This window comes from Octodon degus, unplaced genomic scaffold, assembly GCF_000260255.1.
Source record: "Octodon degus isolate 3935 unplaced genomic scaffold, OctDeg1.0 scaffold00053, whole genome shotgun sequence".
Taxonomy (NCBI): Eukaryota; Metazoa; Chordata; class Mammalia; order Rodentia; family Octodontidae; genus Octodon; species Octodon degus.
The window spans coordinates 5,851,516-5,868,966 of record NW_004524629.1 but is presented as its reverse complement, the minus strand read 5'-3'; the positions used below and the strand labels follow the sequence as shown (position 1 = coordinate 5,868,966).

General features: G+C 48.1%; 2 protein-coding genes across 4 annotated transcripts in view; one reads left to right on the top strand and one right to left on the bottom strand.

The window, feature by feature from the left end:
• The window catches only part of Cfap44 (cilia and flagella associated protein 44), a 119,105-nt gene extending 118,602 nt beyond the window's left edge, over nucleotides 1-503 (top strand). For all 3 annotated transcript variants that reach the window (XM_004633300.2, XM_023717640.1, XM_023717639.1), the window contains one exon: nucleotides 272-503. In XM_004633300.2, the coding sequence (XP_004633357.2) occupies nucleotides 272-442 (171 nt within the window). In that variant the 3' untranslated portion in view covers nucleotides 443-503. The remainder of the gene's footprint in view (nucleotides 1-271) is intronic.
• A 4,882-nt stretch (nucleotides 504-5,385) lies between these two features.
• Boc (BOC cell adhesion associated, oncogene regulated) overlaps nucleotides 5,386-17,451 on the bottom strand; it is an 82,986-nt gene continuing 70,920 nt past the window's right edge. The window contains exons 9-20 of the mRNA XM_004633352.2: nucleotides 17,350-17,450; nucleotides 14,656-14,815; nucleotides 14,125-14,235; nucleotides 13,496-13,702; nucleotides 12,972-13,153; nucleotides 11,614-11,719; nucleotides 11,167-11,289; nucleotides 9,607-9,825; nucleotides 8,698-8,933; nucleotides 8,419-8,495; nucleotides 7,795-7,985; nucleotides 5,386-6,122 (exon numbers count right to left, since the gene is read on the bottom strand). Coding sequence (XP_004633409.2) covers nucleotides 5,935-6,122; nucleotides 7,795-7,985; nucleotides 8,419-8,495; nucleotides 8,698-8,933; nucleotides 9,607-9,825; nucleotides 11,167-11,289; nucleotides 11,614-11,719; nucleotides 12,972-13,153; nucleotides 13,496-13,702; nucleotides 14,125-14,235; nucleotides 14,656-14,815; nucleotides 17,350-17,450 — 1,901 coding nt within the window. The 3' untranslated portion in view covers nucleotides 5,386-5,934. The remainder of the gene's footprint in view (nucleotides 6,123-7,794; nucleotides 7,986-8,418; nucleotides 8,496-8,697; nucleotides 8,934-9,606; nucleotides 9,826-11,166; nucleotides 11,290-11,613; nucleotides 11,720-12,971; nucleotides 13,154-13,495; nucleotides 13,703-14,124; nucleotides 14,236-14,655; nucleotides 14,816-17,349; nucleotide 17,451) is intronic.

Here is a 17,451-nt window from a genome sequence, read left to right as displayed (position 1 = left end):
TTTTTTTTTTTTTTTTTTTGGCAGAACCAGGGATTGAACTCAGGCCCTTGCACTTGCTAGGGAAGCTCTTATTCCACTGAGCCATCTCCCCTGCTCCCTAAAGGCATATATTTCTGGTAGGATTTAGGCATATATTTTTTTTAAATTAAGGAGCAGTAGCTTGTAAATTGATTATATTATGGGCACACCTAATAGAAGCATAATCATTGGAAGATCTTTCATATCCCAAATGATAGTAGAATTAAAGTAGAGAGGTGTTTTCTTCCAACAGGGCAATGCCTTCCAGGGCCCTCGGAAAGCAGATGTCATGGCAAGAAAGAAGATCACTGAACTGATCCACATCCAGGCAGAAAAAATTTTGGCTTTAAAGGAAGAAATTTCTCTTTTGCGTAAGAAAGGAGGACTCCTCCTCCCGCCCATTCAGTCTGTGCAGCATCACTGAAGCCCATCGACTTTCACTTTTGCTCTTTTCTCAAATCCACCCAAGACTTCTAACATGTTCACTGTAAATCCACCCAAGACTTCTAACATGTTCTCTGTCTCCTTGTTACCTGCAACTATTCCATTTTAAAGTGAACTTCTCTAAAAGCCTAAAACCAGATCCTGTCATGTAGTTCTTAATAATTTTTCTCCAACTTGGTTATGTTAGAACTGAGTGCAGCACACATCCAGTTATGTTTGAACTGGGACATGGAGCCTATGGGACTAGATATGAAGTCTCACAAGATTATGTCTCTTAATTCCAAGAAAGCACCTATACTATATTTTGTCTCAGGAAAATTTATTTTTCAGATATTTTAAATTTTCAGCCATTGACAAAAAAATTGGAAGGAAGCTTTGTTTTCATTAAATATTCGCTGAGAGAACACAAGAGAATTTATTTGCCAACAATGTCTTACAATAAGAAATTCAAATTAGAACTTGGTACTGTTGACTTCATAAAGCAGTTACTGGTGTGCTGAGGATCCAGGAAATGAGAACAGACAGAGCAAAGCAGTGTTTTTCAGTTTGCTTTGGGCAGGCAGAATGCAGGAAATAAACCAGCTTCCTGAATCACTCACAAATTTTGCAAACTTCTGTGTTCTGAGGAGAGCAGAGGAATGTGTTCTGCAAAGGGATTAAGGCAGCTTTTCTCTGAAGAATGTTGCAAGTCTGTCAGTAGGCTCAGCATTCCCCAGTTTCTTATGGCCTGTGCCATCTTCTTTTAGGTTTTATTGGTTCATTTGTGGATTTTGATACAGATCAGGAAGAAATGAAATAGATTGCCATCTCTCTGAGAAATGTAAGAATCACTTTGATGGATGTGTACCATTTTAAACCTTTTGGTTTGGGGAGTAAGTGTTCATATGAATTCGTGGCCACCGCTACTAAAGCATGGTCTCACTGTCACTTGTTGTCCTCTTAAAGGGTGGCAGTTTGCTTTCAAGACACCTGTGGGTCTATAGTACTGACCTCATTGGAATCTGTCCATAATAGTCATTCCTCCCTGAGAAGAGGAAGAAGGCAATACTATATTTCATAAATATATAAACTGCAGTGTCAAGCATTCCTAATTCATGGTTAGTCTGCTAAAGATGCCTGTCCAAATTATACACAGGACGTGCTTTCTTTGTATGTTGGAATATTCTTACACCTAGCTGCTCAGCCTATTGCCTAAGATTCCTTCCCATTCTGTTTAAGAAGTCAGAGTGATTTCTTGTTTATACCCATCCCCTTAAATCTTGAACGCAGTGGCTTCTCTATGGACAGTGTCCTATGCTGTATGCCCAATCTATGTGCCTTTCAAGCAGTTTTTTAAAATGTGCTGGTCATGGCTTTGAATGTTTCCTCTTTTTTATTGCTGTATAGAAAATCACCCCAAAACTTAGCTGAAAACTTGTTGTTGCACTTAGGTTAAGGCCGAGAGGGTTTCTAGGGGTCGGGAGACTGGGATTAGCATCTTTTGCTCAGGGTCTCTCACAACTGCAGTCACACTGTGAGTAGGGGCTGCTGCCCCGTGACACTCAGCAAGAGGCTTCGGTTTCTTACTACATGGGCTTCCTCATTCTCCTCAGGCAGTGATCCAAGGCTGAGGAAGAGAGTGGGGAAAGAACCTGGCGAACGGAGCCACAGCCTTTCAAAACCTAACATCAGTAGTGACGGACCAGCGTTATTACCAAATAGGTCACATGGGCCAACCTTGGTGTGATGTGGGAGGCCCTGAACAGACTGGGAAGCCAGTGGGGATCCGCTGGGGCCGCTATCAGGCCAGTTACCACGTGGAACAATTGATGGGTTTCTGAGAAAAGTATTGAGATGATACTACCCCATTTGTATTGTCAGAGTCATAATTTATGTATGTTTCCTGGGTCATATTTTATTATCCGACAAGTGAAGACTTTAAATAAGCTCTGAGCTCTTTTCACTTTTGAAATTCTGTGATTTTAATTGCACCAACAGTGAATTTAGTCTATAAAAGAGCCATGCCAAGGATTCTGTGCAAATTCCACGTACAATAAAACTTATCACAGTTGTTTTTTCCCAGTTGGAGCTAGCCTAAATCATTACATGTACAATATGCAGGGCTTCATCCACCATGCTTGGAATTTGACAACACAGATAAAAACACTTGATTATTTAATTTTTAATTGGATCAGATGTATCAATAGCGTTAGTTTCATCTCTACTTGATAGCAGTTTTTTTTTTTTTTTTTTTTTTTTTTTTGTGGTGCTGGGGATTGAACTCAAGACCTTGTACTTGCAGGCAAGCGCTCATTCTACTGAGCTATCTCCCCAGCCCAGTTATGGTCTTAAATCTGTAATTATGTATGAACAGCTGAGTCTTTGGGAGCTTCTAACCACAAGAGAGCATGAGGGAGCCGCTGGGGATGAGGGGGGTGAGAAGCTGTCTGGTTCCCTTGATTGGTGCGCTGTTTCAGCTTGTAGTGCTCTGAAGCAACCTTACCTCTGAGGTGAAGCTACCTACCAGCCTGTGTTATTTGGAGACTCTTGGGATTGGACCACATGTATTATTGGAATTGGGGACAGAAGCTAGGGCTACTCCACTGCTGAGCCATGTTCCCAGCCATTTTTATTTTACTTTGAGACAGAATCTTGCTAAGTTGCCCACGCTGGGCTGGAACTTTGAATCCTGCTTCTCTAGCCTGCCAGAGTGCTGGCACTGCAGTCACGCACTACTCTGCCTGGCTAACTTGGGCACTCTGGGCTGTCACTCCTGGTATCACTGAAACCCAGCACTGAACACAATAAATACCATAAGCCCCACCACCCCATGTCAGCTCAGTAAAAGGCACTGCTCACTCCCCCCGAGGCCACCCATGCCATCAGAGGTCAGCGTGCAGAGGTGAGTGGGCCCCCACCACTCTGTACCGCATCCACCAGGTGTTTCTCTTTCTCTTAGTACCTGTGTAGTCCTGACAGATGGAATTCAAAACCTGAATGGAAAGAAACAAAAGTACAATGAAACTGAACAGCTGAACTGTCTCATATTCTGGGCTGACATTTGAAGTCTAGTGTCATAACTTTTTCCTTCTTTCCTGCAACTGGCTAAGGTAAATACACAAATGCATGCTGTTTCACATCTCAGGAGCGCTTTGCCTTTCCCAGGACTCATACTGCTACTCTTCCCCTGCCCTTTAGTGCTACAGTCATTCTGCAGCGAGTCCAATGCTATTCAGAAAGCAGGTATTTCATGTATCATTTCAATAAAGTTCACCAAAACCCATTCTGGTCGTTACTTTCACTCATAAAGGAAAAAAAAAAATCAAAGGGAGGTCTTTAAAAGCTGAGAGTGCCTGGATTAGCAAAGATCAGAAGTCAGTCTCCTCCTGGAAGTGACCTCCAGGCGTTTGGCGCTGGGCTGCACTAAATTCGTTATCTTGCTTCTTCTCTTGTCTGCTCTGCTCCTTTCCTGTTCTTTCCGTGTTCCTTACAATCATTTCAGTGTTTTAAAAATCATGTTGTGCTTCGCTGAGAGTTCTTTTTCAGATTTAGCTGTTCGAAGGCAGAAGCATGCAAGTCCAGGGAGGAGCAGGCATGAGACTTCTTCTGGCCAGCAGAGGGTGCACAAGACTCAGTCAGGGCTAAACCCCGCCCCCACCCCCACACGCCCCAGGATTTCATGGGACAGCAGATACCGTATTCTGGTGTAGCTCAATGCTACAGCACTTGCTTTGTGTATGCAAGGCCCTTGGTTCAATCCCCAGCACCACAAAAAGAAACAAACAAAAAGTCCGGCACATTTAAGAAGATTGTCTCAAATGGCATTTGAGCTGCATCTCGTTTTTTGCTTAAATCTACAAAATATCCCACCCCCATCAAGCCTGCAGGTAATAGTGTGCAAAGACTTCCATCACAAGCTTCACACCTATAATATTGAAGTGACGGAACTAAACAAAAAGGGGATACAGATGAATGTCCATTTTGTATCCGTGTATTCAAAATGGTTAGGATAGATATATAGTTACATTTTCTTAATGAATAGAGGGATTTGTTCTAATGGTGTTTGTAAATAGGATATCATGTCTGCATCTTGCACAGCAAATAACCTCTAGGAATAGATTATGCAATGTGTTAACTATTGAAACTGTCCTACCAATTTGATTTGAAACTCTATCGTTGCTATTTGTCTCTCAATAAAATTATGGAAAAAAAATTTTTTTTTAAATTAAAAAAAAAAACAAACCAAAAACAAGGGGCCAGGGAGATGGCTCAGTAGGATAAACGCTTGACTGGCAAACACAAGGATCTGAGTTCAATCCCCGGTTCTGCAAAAAAAAAAAAAAAAACAAGCTTCAGCTGCCACCTGTGCAACCGCTCTCCTATTAGCCCTCAGGGTTTTTAAATGTCAGGAATCTGTGGCTGATCCTTTAGTTGGACCAGAGTGAAAAAAAAAAAAAAAATGTTGATTTTAAACAAATGAGTCAACGGCTCCGGCAGTGCCAGCTGGTTACCTTTAGGAAGGGAAGTGGATTTATCAGGCATCATATGTTCACATGTAGCACAGCACTTAGCTAAATGGTATTTTGGAGGAACTATTTGGTCTTCAACACACACGCCTACATAAAAAGGATTTGCCTCATTCCTTCCAGAGGACCAAAGCTTTACCTCAAATCCAGTCAGCAGGGCAACTGTGAATCCACCTCTCCTAGCCTAATGTAAAATGTCTCCCTCTTGGAGTAAACAGTTACTAATGCATTCTGCATTAATCAAAACACAACTGGCATGCAACAAAAGAAAAATGAAAAACATCTGCCACTGTTTCCAGTTTTCAGGACTTGATGGATCTGAAAACACTGCAATTGGGTATTTTCTTCAGCTCAAAGACTTGAATTCTAAGGGCTAAAGAAAGTGCTGACTCATCCATAAGTAAGTGGAAGGTTATAGGGAAGGCTAAACATTTATTTAGAAGTTACAGTGTTTGTTTTTACAGAGATATGTTGCCACAGATTACTGATTCTGGAAGGTTTGTTAATGCTTATGGTGCTGTACATGTCTGCTCACATGGCATCTTCAGAAACACTGCCTTTGCCACCAGCCCAGCCGTCTTCCAGAGTGGCTCCTGTCCATGATGCCCTGGCCCTTGCTTTTCACTGGTGTTCTTCACAAACTGTGTGCAAGGCGCCCACCTTCCGTGAGCTCATCTGCGGGTGTCCTGTGGCCCTGAGGCAGCTGCAGGTCCTGTGAGGTGTCCGCATCGTGGCCAGGCCCTGTGACTTTTTTGGTTGACTCCTGTTATATTGCGGCTTGTTTCCTCTTTCATACATGATCAGGGAGGATTCCTCAGGTCGCTCCAGAATTATAGAAACACATATACATTTATTTACAAGTGCATAAATATATAAATATGGCTATAATAGAAAAATAAATACCAATTTTCTCTGTCTCTTTAAACACACACACACAATACAGTCTTTCTAGGATACTGGCTTCTTCTTAAATTGTGGGAGGTGGTGTTTCAAAAGACACATGCACTGACGGGCTGGAGGAGAGCCGCATTCCAGGATCCTGTCCCACATAGGGCCCTGAAGGGTGCTGGGGACACCTGTTTCCTCTGCCCACTTGACAGGAGTCAGAACTGTCCACTTCTTCAACTGGTACAAGGCCCAAGCAGCATGGGGATGCTGGGGGAGAGAGAAATGGGCAAGCATTCACATCCAGACTGTCCTCTCCAATCTCTGTGTAGTAAGTAGTAGGCCACTGAGATAAATACAGGCAGCCAGACAGGGCTAGGTCCATAGGAGACAAGATGACTTTGCAACTTTGGGAGAGACAGAACCTCCCGTTGTGGGCCAGACCTCAAGACAAAAGATCCAACAAATGCATACCTCCCTAAGGATAGACATCAGGGACTAATATTCTAAAGAAGTCTCTCACCTTAAGGACTCCCAAAGAGTCGCTAACCCAGCTCTCTACAAGCAAAGCCCCACATCTGTATTCATGCCTGCTGGCTTTGTGTCACTTGCTTTCCTATTTGGTCCTGGATTTAATCAATTTTACCTGAGCAATTGTGCTTGCAATCTTATTGGCTGACTATAGTTTTGTTCCACCTCATGTCCAACTAGAGAGTTCCCATGTTTTCCACCTTGGGTTCACCTCACCATATGGTTTTACTCTATAAAAATCTCTAGAAAAAGAACTTCCTGGGCAACCTGCTCGGGTCTCCCTTCTTTGGAACAGGAGCTTTTTATCCCAGTAAATATTATCTGCTCTTGAATATATTTATTGTTCCTAAAATTCATTCTTTGGTTTCAGAGAATATGAACTTGGCCCAGGTATCTTTCAGGTTGGGAGTTTCATTCCCCGTATCAGCAGCAAATGGTTAGTTACACTGGTCATAAGGGCGGGATAGCAACTTCCAATGAATTTGGGCTTTTATGCCCCCACCAAAGCAGGTCTCTCACTCATGGGGGGAGGACCCCTGCCTATCCACATCCTTCCTGCCCTGGGCTCTGGGGTTGTACAGCACTCAAGCACTCCAGTTGAACCAGGAGCCCATGCAATGTGGAAAGGAGCTCTTCTCTTGCCCAGACTCGGGCTGCCTGTCCACCCTTTGGTACAGCTCCGGTCAGAAGCTTCCCATTCATAGTGCATTCCTCAGTCCAACCTAGTCTAGTTTTCCTGATGCTTGGATCTGGCTGTAGGAAGTAACTGCATTCAGAATTTAATGTCCCAGTGACAGTGCCCAAGAGCCACATGTGAAGGGACAGGCACACCGCGGAGGTTAAGAAACATTGGCCAGTCCTCCAAGCTAGCCTGTGCTCTAGTGCATATCCCCCGGGTTTCTAAGGAAGGTGTTCAGGAGGGAGACAGTGGGGTGGGGGCACAGCAAATGGCTCCCAGTCCCCAGGAGGAGTTCTGTGGAAACGTAAGAGCTATCATGATGATGTTTATAAGAACTTGGCACTTTAATGGGTGATGCAACTTCTTTAATTAAGAGACAAGATCCAACAAAGCAAGTGATTAGAGATGCCTTCGTGTGATGAGAGACAAAAAAATTGGGAGCCTTGAAACAGAGTCCACATGGGCTCTTTCCTCTGAAGTGGAGAAATGTGCTGGCCCTCTGAGGACTGTAGACAGCAGTGTTGAAGCTGGAAGACCCCCTTGGGCCTCCATAGTGAAGGATGGTAGCCACCCACCCCCACTGCCCTGTCCCTCCCATACAGACCTATGGATGGCTCCTTACCAAACAGTATTTTAAGACTTGTCTCCCCCTCCCGCAAGCCACTCCTAGGTTCTGGGTGCCTACCTCAGGTCACCCTGTAGCACCCTACTCACTTTCCCCGGCTGGCTAACCTGAGTGGAACGGAGGATCCCAGGGAGCGTCCAGCTTAGGACTTTCAGCTGTTCTCCTTTTTCCTGGTTGGGTGACTGCTGCAGGCTGCTCTTGGAGGTAGTGGCAGTCTTTGGGCTGGAGCAGCTGGTGAATGGAGTCACCAGGCAGTGTGTATAAGAAAGAGCCCTCATCCGGGCTAGACTTGGGACCCCTGCATTAAACAGGACCAGACAGGGGAAGTAAGGGAGGAGCAGAGGTAGCCTGGACTCCCACCCTCCCTGGGCAGCTTCTCTGAGGTTATCAGAGCTGGTAAGAGCTTAGATAGGGCAATAACTGCTTCCTTTGAACATCAAGGGGCACTGCATGGTCATCTCCACTAACGGTGCTAGCCCATTCCCATTTTAGTCTGTGTGGACAGTGTAAATGGGTGTCCAGGATCCTGAGTTGGTGTTTTTGGTCTGCCTAGGAGGGAGGGATTCTGAGAAACAATGCATAGCCCCAATCAGAAAGGGCACTGTACCCACAAACACACTGAGAAATGATCCCAGGGAGCAGAGTTGATAGAGATGGGGGTCTCCTGAGTGAAGTGCTGCTCAGCTCTGGAGCTTGGGGACAAAAGGAGAGCTGGGGAGAGGTTCAGTTACCTGGTAACCTGGTGGCTCTGGGGGTCATATCCATTGTCAAGAATGGTCTGCCTCAGTAGGCTGTTGGTGTCACTCTGCTACCCAAAGGAAAGAGTAAAGAAAAGGTCATGTCAAAGGGTCTAAGAAACTTGCCAGCATTCAGAGTAGGAGGGGCTGTTGCTGACTAAGGAAAACCTGGCCTACTAGCTGGGATGAGAAGCTAGCAGAGAAGCCTGATAGGCAGCCTACCCAGCTGCTCCTGTCCCCGTCCTGCTGCCCACATGCCCAGGAGTGCATTACCTGCTGCGGCTCGCCTAGGCAGCGCTGCTGAGGCTTCATGCCTGGGTAGCCCCCTGTAGCCACAGGGCAGCCTCTGCTCACACTCAGTCCATTAGCATAGGCCCGCCCATGGATGCCATTGAGGTAGGGCTGTCCATTGGCTCGGTGACCTGGGAGTCCTCCCATTGGTACCATGGTGTACTGACAGGAGGATGACAGGAGGGCACTTTGAGGGAAACCCACATCTGTTGTATGTTCTGGAAGAACAGAAGGACAAAGGTTTGCTTAGTCAAGGAGACCCACAGCAGCTGGAAAATTCCCACATATCCAACAGGTGAGGAGTACTTTCTCTTAGTCTTTTTACTGCCACCTCTTCCTAACATGTTTCCTTTTTCTGAAGTGAGAAGGATGATGAGATGTAGGGACACACGTCTGGGGAAAGGAGGTAGTGCATGAGAAGCAGCCGTGTTTAGGTAAGGGAAGTGGGCTGTGTGTGTTGTTATTTGAAGCAGAAATTAGTGGATAAATCAGATTAACCCAGGATAAGGGAAAAGCTATTCCCAGAGAAGAGGCAGGAAATGCCTGAGGAAAGAAGTGTGCAACTGAAGTTTGAAGATGGGGCTGGAGGAGCAGTTTTGGACTCTTGAAGAAGATGGATGAAGTAGGTACAGAGGCAGAGGACAGACCAACTTCAGCTTCTTCACACTCTCATCAACTAAGGTACGGAGCTAGGATGATGATGATGGAAGGGCCTAGGCTTGGTGGTCTCTAACTCAGGGGAACCCCAGGGGGCGCCAATAGCTTGAGCTGCCAGTGGCTGTGGAGCAGGCCCTCCTGAGCCTCTCTGGGCAGAGGCCTCCTTGACAGCTGGGCAGCCCCTCTCTCCTTCCTGCTGCCTTCCTCACTGCTGTGCTGAGCAGAGTTACTCACTTTGCTTAGACCAGGCTCTCCACAAGCAGAAGGGGATGAAGGTCACGATGATGAGGACAATTGAGCCCAGGACGACTCCAACGATCAGATAGGGTAGGTCACTGGCACGCGCCACCATGGCCCCAGTGCCTACCGGCCGCTCCATGGTTTCTGGGGGGAGGGGCTGTGGTGCGGCCAGAGTTGGGGGCGGGAGCCGACCAGGCTGACCAGATTTCCGAGCTGCAAATGGGGACAAGACACACATCAGCATCTGTTTCTTTGATGCCTTCCTTCCAACAGGCAGAAAAAGAAAATAAGAGTTATAACAAATGGGTGAGAAACTCACAAGACGGGGCTTCAAATCCCTTATGTGAACTTGGCATCTAATGTGAACCCTGGTGTTGCTGAGATCTGAACCTTATACTGCGAAATACAAGACATTTTGTGAGCCAAGCCTTGAGGTGTACTGGTGTAGTGTTTTCTGAAAGAATAATTGGTGAGCTTAGGGAAGAAACTGTTTAAAATGTGAGAGAACAGTAATTAGGTTGGTGACGAAAGAATTTTCCCCTAAATTTGCTATTCCTAGTTTAATGGATGGGAAGGTTAGGTAGCAGAGTGGGCTGCAGAGCAGGGATGTTTTGGGACTGTGAGCAAAGGCACTGGGAGATGCCAGCTCAAAGGTGGAAAGCGGCAAGCGGTGCACCACCTGGGTTCCTATGACAGATGTACCTGGCACTGCTAACTTGTTCACACCTGCCTTCTTCCTCGACTCCCTGAGGCTACAGTTCTCTGCTCTTGCACTACCACACTGACTGCTGTGCCTTCCGCTTCTCTTTTCCTTCTGCCTTCTTCCCTCACATGTGCCCCCTCCTGGGAGGAAGAGCGCGGCAAGTGTACACAGGAGGCTCTCAACATCTGCGAGAAGTGGCTGACAATGCCCAGAGGGAGATGGAATGTCATCTCAGTGACACTGAAGCACATCACGTTATCTCTGTTCCACTCCCTTCCTGAGCTCCTGACTATGTCCTTTGCAGTACATTGGAATTCTCTCACTTTCAGTAAAGAATAGGGCTAATGATATCTACCCACCGGACTACTGTGCAAATAGGTATTAACAAGTCACGATGTGAATACATTTAACATGTTCTAGTGCGCAGAAAGAACCTGGGCTTGTGGTTAGATGAGCCTTGTCCAAAGTGTGCGCTCCCACTTACCAACTGTGCAACTTTCACTGTGGTGAACTGTTTTCTGAGGCTCAGTGCTTCCCCATCTCATGAGGTTGGAGTTAGATAAGACAACCAAAGTTAAGTATCAAGTGTCATGGCAAGAATAAAGAACCTATAGAAAATTGCCAGCTTAGGAATGGGTGCTATCCCTAATGAGTTCGCAGACAAGCTCCTTGAAGCCCTCATGACAGTGACCCACTCATACGTACACAGGCCACAAGCAAGGAGGAAGGGTGTTGGTGTCTGGGGACACTTGGAAAATAGTCTTCTTGAGAAAGAGATGCCAAGAATGGCATAAGATAGTCACTCTGCCCTACTCTGCTGAAAGCAGTAAGAAAGGAAAGAAGAAAATCACCTTTGGTCTCACAGATCATCACATTGCTAAACTCGCTCTCCCCTCCTTCATTGAAGCACTGCATCTTGATGTCATAGGAGGTCTCTGGCTGCAGGTGGCTGATAGAGTGCCAGTACCTATCCCCTGGGGGAGAGAGCAAGAACCATACATGGTGATGTGGGTGGTGTTTCTTCGATCTCAATCAGAGATCTAGACTCAAGCAGGGATATGCCTTGGCTGGTGTCACTGAGTGGCATGGGGGAGGTGACATGGTGGGGACACATTGGAGAAAACATTCTATCCACCCACCCATATTCTTGTGGTCCTATCCTCATGGGGAGGAAGTGTGTGTAGTGGGGTGGTCCAGGTATGTTATGATTGGGTCAATGGTACGAAGCACAGATGCATGTAACATACCAGACCTCCTGGCTAGCAGAGGAAGCTACATCACACCATAGTGCCTCTCACCTTCCACCATATCTTTCTTGTAGTCACTGTCATTGTCGCTGTCTGTGGGTCGGTAGTAGATATAAAAGCCATGGATTGGCGTGTTGTTGTTGCTTGCTGGGATATACTACAGGGAACAGAGAAGAGATGTGGCAGTAGAGCAGAGAAATCATCACCAAAGCAAAACTGCTGGGGTGTGGAAATAATGCCTCAGGCCAGAATTTGAGTTTCACTGGGGACCCCAGCAAACATTCCTGATGATGCCTCTGAGAGTCTGGGAAGAAGGCTGTGGAGATTATGCGTTATTTTATTTAATCGTGAGGTCCTCAAGCTTTTGGAGACAAGACAAACATTGCACTTCTTCAAAGCCTTCCATTCCCTCTGGACCTCACTGTGCACATGAAGGTGAGTATCTCTGGCTAGAGGGCCAGGAAGGAGGCTGAGCTTCTGCCACAGCAACCATCAATGAAGACCAGCCATGACCCTCCACTGTCCCATGGCCGTGGGCCTCAACAAGGGCCACAAGGTGACTAAGAATGTGAGCAAACCGAGGCACAGCCGCCACCATGGACGTCTCACCAAACACACCAAGTTTGTGTGGGACATGATCCGGGAGGTGTGTGGCTTTGCCCCCTATGAGCGGCGTGCCATGGAGCTGCTCAGGGTCTCCAAGGACAAGCGTGCCCTCAAGTTCATCAAGAAAAGGGTGGGGACGCACATCCATGCCAAGAGGAAGTGTGAAGAGCTGAGCAACATGCTGGCTGCCATGAGGAAGGCAGCTGCCAAGAAGGACTGAGCCCCTCCGGAATAAAGCTTTGCAGAAAGTAAAAAAAAAAAAAAAAAAAAAGAAAGGAGGGTGGGACATAACCTGAAAATGAAAACCAGCTTGGTCTACTAGTCAAGGGATCAAAATGGCCAGAGGCTGGGGCTGGAGAGATGGCTCAGTGGTCTAAAGCACCTACTTGGAACAAGCTTGGCAAAGCACAGGGACCACGGTTCGATCCCCCAGCACCACATGCCAGCCAGCCGCGCCCCCTGGTGGGCTGAGCTGGCCACACACACACACACACACACACACACACACACACACACACTAAATAAATGTTAAAAAAGAAAAAAATTAAAAAAAAAAATGGCCAGAGGCCTATGAGCAGCAACTCGAGCTCGTCTAAGTTTCTTAAGCCCCACACTCAGCTGCCTGGGAGGGGGGGATCCAGTTCTCAGGAGCACAGGTAGAGGAACACACAGGAGGGGGAAGGGTAGAGGCTGCGGCCAAGACATGATTAGCTCCTGCTCCTGCTTCACGTAGCCTGCCTCTCCCCAGCAGGAGTCTCAGTCCCAGCCCCATCTCCCATGGCTGTTGCAGTGAAGCCACTTACCATCCACTTGAGCATGATGGTGGTCTCATTGACTGCATCTGTGAAGGTGATGTATGGGCCCGCCACTGGCCTCTCGTACATGCGGCCACTGTAGCCTGACACCATGTAAGGCCGGGAGGGCGCGCTGGGCTCACTCTCCCCCAGCATATTCAGAGCTCGGACTCGGAACTTATAGGAAGTGCCTGGTGAGAGAGACCCTCACTGAGAGCTCAGGAAAAGACTTTTGATTTCTTAACACCTTGTCAAGCCCCAGCCTGGAGGATCTGCTGTGCAGCCCTTCCCCAAAGCAAGTTCCCAAAGGACTCCCAAGAACTCTCATCATCCTTAGAGAGCAGCAGCATGCAAAATGGCTCTGGCCCGCCTTAGGGAATCCTAGAGCAGGAAGGGCCTGTGGGATTGAGGCAGGGTAGACTGCAACAGGGTGAACATGCTGGCTGGTGGAGGACCAAGTGGCAAGAAGAACTTCTCTTCTTCCTCCAGATGGCCCAGGGGGCTCCCAGGCAGGAGAGTGTCCAGGCCCCTACCTTTCTCTAGGCCTGTGATCTCCACAGAGAGCCTCGAGGGAGGGATGGCGCTGGTGGCCAGAATCCAATCTCCCACTTTCTTTAGTTTCTTGTATTCTACACGGAAGGACTGGATCGGGAAGCCACCGTTCCCACGGGGAATCCAGGTCACATACACGGAGGTCTCAGTGGCCATGGAGATAGTGGGCCTGTCTGGAGCTTCTGGGGCTGGTTGGGCCACACATGGTGAGGAAGAAACAGAAGGAGACATCATGAAAGGATGCAGTGATCCAGGTGGACCTAGCCTTGGCGCGACAGAACCTGCTCCCCCACCCCAGCTGGTGCTTGGATCAGATCCTCCTATCAGGACCAAAGACACCTTCAGCTCCACTTGTGCAAAGCCAGAGTGTGGAGGGTCAAGACTACTCTCTGGATGGAGCAACAAGTAATTCCAGGGTCAGACTCAACTCCTATTTGAGAAGCACCAATCTATATTTTCTCACTAACTGGGGCAAGGCCAAGAAAATGTCACTAGCACTCCTAGATGAATAGAACCCAAATCTCATTCAGTCTGTAGGGACAGGCCTGCAGAGGCAGTTACAGTCCTGACTGCCCACAGCCCCTGCCCCTCACTGCGGCTTGGGGCTTACGAGAGAGGCGGCTGTGGTCTGGCTGGCTGCTGCTTTGAGGGCTGGCACCTGGGTCATCTCTCTGGATCTGTTGCTCCTTGCTGGCCACAATCTCAGGCTTAGGTCGTCGTCCTGGTGAAAATGGGTTGGGGTGAGCAAGGAAGGTCACACACATTACAGCCCCTTACCACAGAGACCTTTTTGCCTGAGAATCTGCCAAAGGCAGATTGTACTTGTACACGGAGGTATAAGTAAGAACACAGAGCAGGAATCAGATGTGAAGTCTAATTCCTGGCTGTGTCCACTCTCCACTGTGCTGCAGGGTTGCTGCTAGCCCTTGTGTAAGAACAGGCAAAAGCAGGCCAGAGAGACTGAAGACTCTCCTGATGAGGTGATATGCTAGCTTGGACACACAAACTACAGGGTCCCCAGCTGGAAGAAGGAATGCACTGCTAGGTAAATACCTGGGGCCAGGTGACTAGGTCTTCCTTCCTGAACCAGCTTAATTCTGACCCATAGAAACCACAAGCTGGGTGCGATGCTCAACTTTACCAGTTCGGAAGGTGACCATTGCCGTCTGGCCTTCGCCAGCACAGTTGTACGCTGCCATCTCCACTTCATACAAGCTTCCGGGGTCCAGCCTGGTGAGGGTTAGGCGGTGCTGGTTGGCGGGAATGCCGGAGATGATCCAATCATCAGAAGAGTTTGAGACCTGCTGGAGAAGACGGCTGGTGAAGGAGCAGCATCTCCATCCAGTGCAATAGGAGGGCTGTGGTGGCAGCCAAGTGGAGCCTTGCAGGCAGGAGGGCAGGAAAATGGGCCAGCTGGGTGCTGTGGAGCTCAGACTGGCCCTCTGGATGGCGGGACTCCAAACCCACCAGGATGGCCAGGTCAGACCTCCTGGTCCCTCATCAAGGAAAGCTCTGCAGTGAAATTCAGGTCTGGCTGATATCACAGAGAATGCCACAACAACTTCCTCCCCGAATACTTTCTCAAACCTGTGGGTCTCCTATTCTCCCTCTTTGTTGTACTTGAACTACACACAATTCCTTCAGTGTACACACTAATAAGAGGTGGTGTTGTGAATGCCAATAAGAGCAGAGTTGGGGCAAGCAGTGATATTTTCTGAGTGTCCAAAGGATTGAGGCACAAACAGAACGCGTTCAGCATGTGGAACTGTGGCTAGGGCTGGCTTGCTGAAGGAAGAGAACAGCTGCTGGGGAAAGCTCTTACCCTAAGCAGAATATTCTGAAGGAGAACAAAACCTACCATTGAAGGGACATGGATGGTCTGGACTCATTAATGTTAGCCTTCCAGGATTTGTGCCAAGGGAGAAATTTTTACAAACTGAGAATCCCCAGAGGTGCTGGAAACCCAAACACAGTAGCCAGCATCTGCAGATGCACCAGGAAATGAAACTTGCTTTGTACACGGGAAAAAGTGAATGATTCCTGATCCCCCCAAAGACCAGGGATATAAAAAAAACACCTGAATGCTGATTTTTTATTCCAAATTCTTGGATGATGATATATGTTAGTTCCACAAGCAGGAATGGCCTGCGCCTTGCCAATGTCCACCTAGTGACTCCAAGAACCTCCAAGCTGGAGCCTACTAGAAGCCCAGCCAGGGCCCTGTCCAGCACCACATTTCCCTCAACCCCCCTTCCCCTCCTAGCCTCCCAGTGCTGGTCCCCCACTTCCACTGGGCCCAGAAATGAAAATAAGAAATGCATGGGTAATTAGTCACTGTCACACACACTGAGAGGGTGATTGTGACCTCAGCCTGGCATTTCCGGATCACCACGGCACGGCCTTTGCCATGGCCTAATTCTTGTGTGAGGCAGTTCGCGGCCACCTATTGGCGTGAAAATATTATTTTTGTTCTTGTGTTGGCTTTTGTTCTCCTGGGACTGTGGGAGCTTGGGCTTCCCTAATCTTTGTCTACAACTCAGATAGAGGTATCCAGTTACACAGGGAAATAAGGGGCCATCCCTGCCCTGGAATACATGCTGCACAAGGCTGCTTCTCCTTGCAAACGCCATCACCCCTTTGCCGGGTGCCTGTGAGGAAGCCAGCAGGCCGAGGGGCCATGGAGTCACCCTACCCATGCCCGGGATAGGGGTGGCGCAAAGGAGTGGGGCTGTTCTGCCTCAGAGGGTTGGGTGCACTTATCCTGTCTCCAGTCTTCTAGGAGAGTGAGAAGGGAATGAAAAAGACAGAATGTGAGAGGAGAGACCTGTAGGGTCCACAGCAGGAAGGCTGCCTCTGCACACTGACGCCTACCACCCTAAGGTTTGGCTTTGCTTGTTTTTGGAAAAAGCAAAAGTAAATAAATACCTTTAGTTCCACATACATGTATTTTCTACCAAGCGCACACTGCACTGTTGTGAGCGAGACAATGTAAATGCTTACTAAAAACTTAGCATATATTTGAGAATAAACATCTACTATCCAGTGGCCTTGAGCAGAAAACAGCACTACTCAGAGTGAACACAAATGGTTTCAAGTTGTTTTCTTACAGGGAATTTCTCTTCCCTGCACAGACTAAGCAGAGGCTCCTGGTCTAGAAGCCCTGTCCTACCACAAAGGACACAGCATCCAGAAGGTGGGGCCAGCTCTTCCCTGTTCCTTCATCCTGTCACAGCCTGAGATTCCCTCCCTGACAGCTCCCATGACAATCCCTGGACAGACTCCCTTCTGTCAAGGAGAAATAGCTGAGGTCAGAACAACTCCATGAGCTTGGAGTGCAAACGCCTGCTTGTCAAGCCCCAGCCACGACGGACTCTGAGAACTGTGGGGCATTTTACAGCCCTCAGAGAAAACACTTGTTCACAAATACCTGTTTTTCTGGCTTTGGAGCTAGCTCACCATGCCAGCGTTCCTGCAGGTATGTACCTAGCAGAGCTTACTTTGGTTAAAAAACAAAACAAAAATAACAGAGGAAGAAGGGAGGAAGGTACTGTATGAGAAGCCTGTTAGCTCTGCCCCAGACTAGATGCTGAAAATAGTTTCTAGGGATAGGTGCACAGACCTGAGGCCCGAGGACCTTTGTCTGGACCTCTCAGGGTCCACCTGGCCATTTTCCAGCCAGTCTGCTGGGAAGTGGTAGGGACAAGTTGCAGAAGAGACAGAGGGTATAACCAGTGGAGAGCAGTGGAGAGCTGGGGGCAGCTTCTGGAGCTCCAGAAGGAGGTGTAGTGACCATTCCGGGCCTCGTGGAGAGGCAGCCGTGAAATACCAGCCGTACCTTGCGGTGCTTCACCAGGTAGTAGAGGATGGGTGCTCGGTTGCCGCCCTCATGCCGAGGCCGCCACACCAGCTCGTAGGAGTCAGTCTTAGAGGTCCGGGG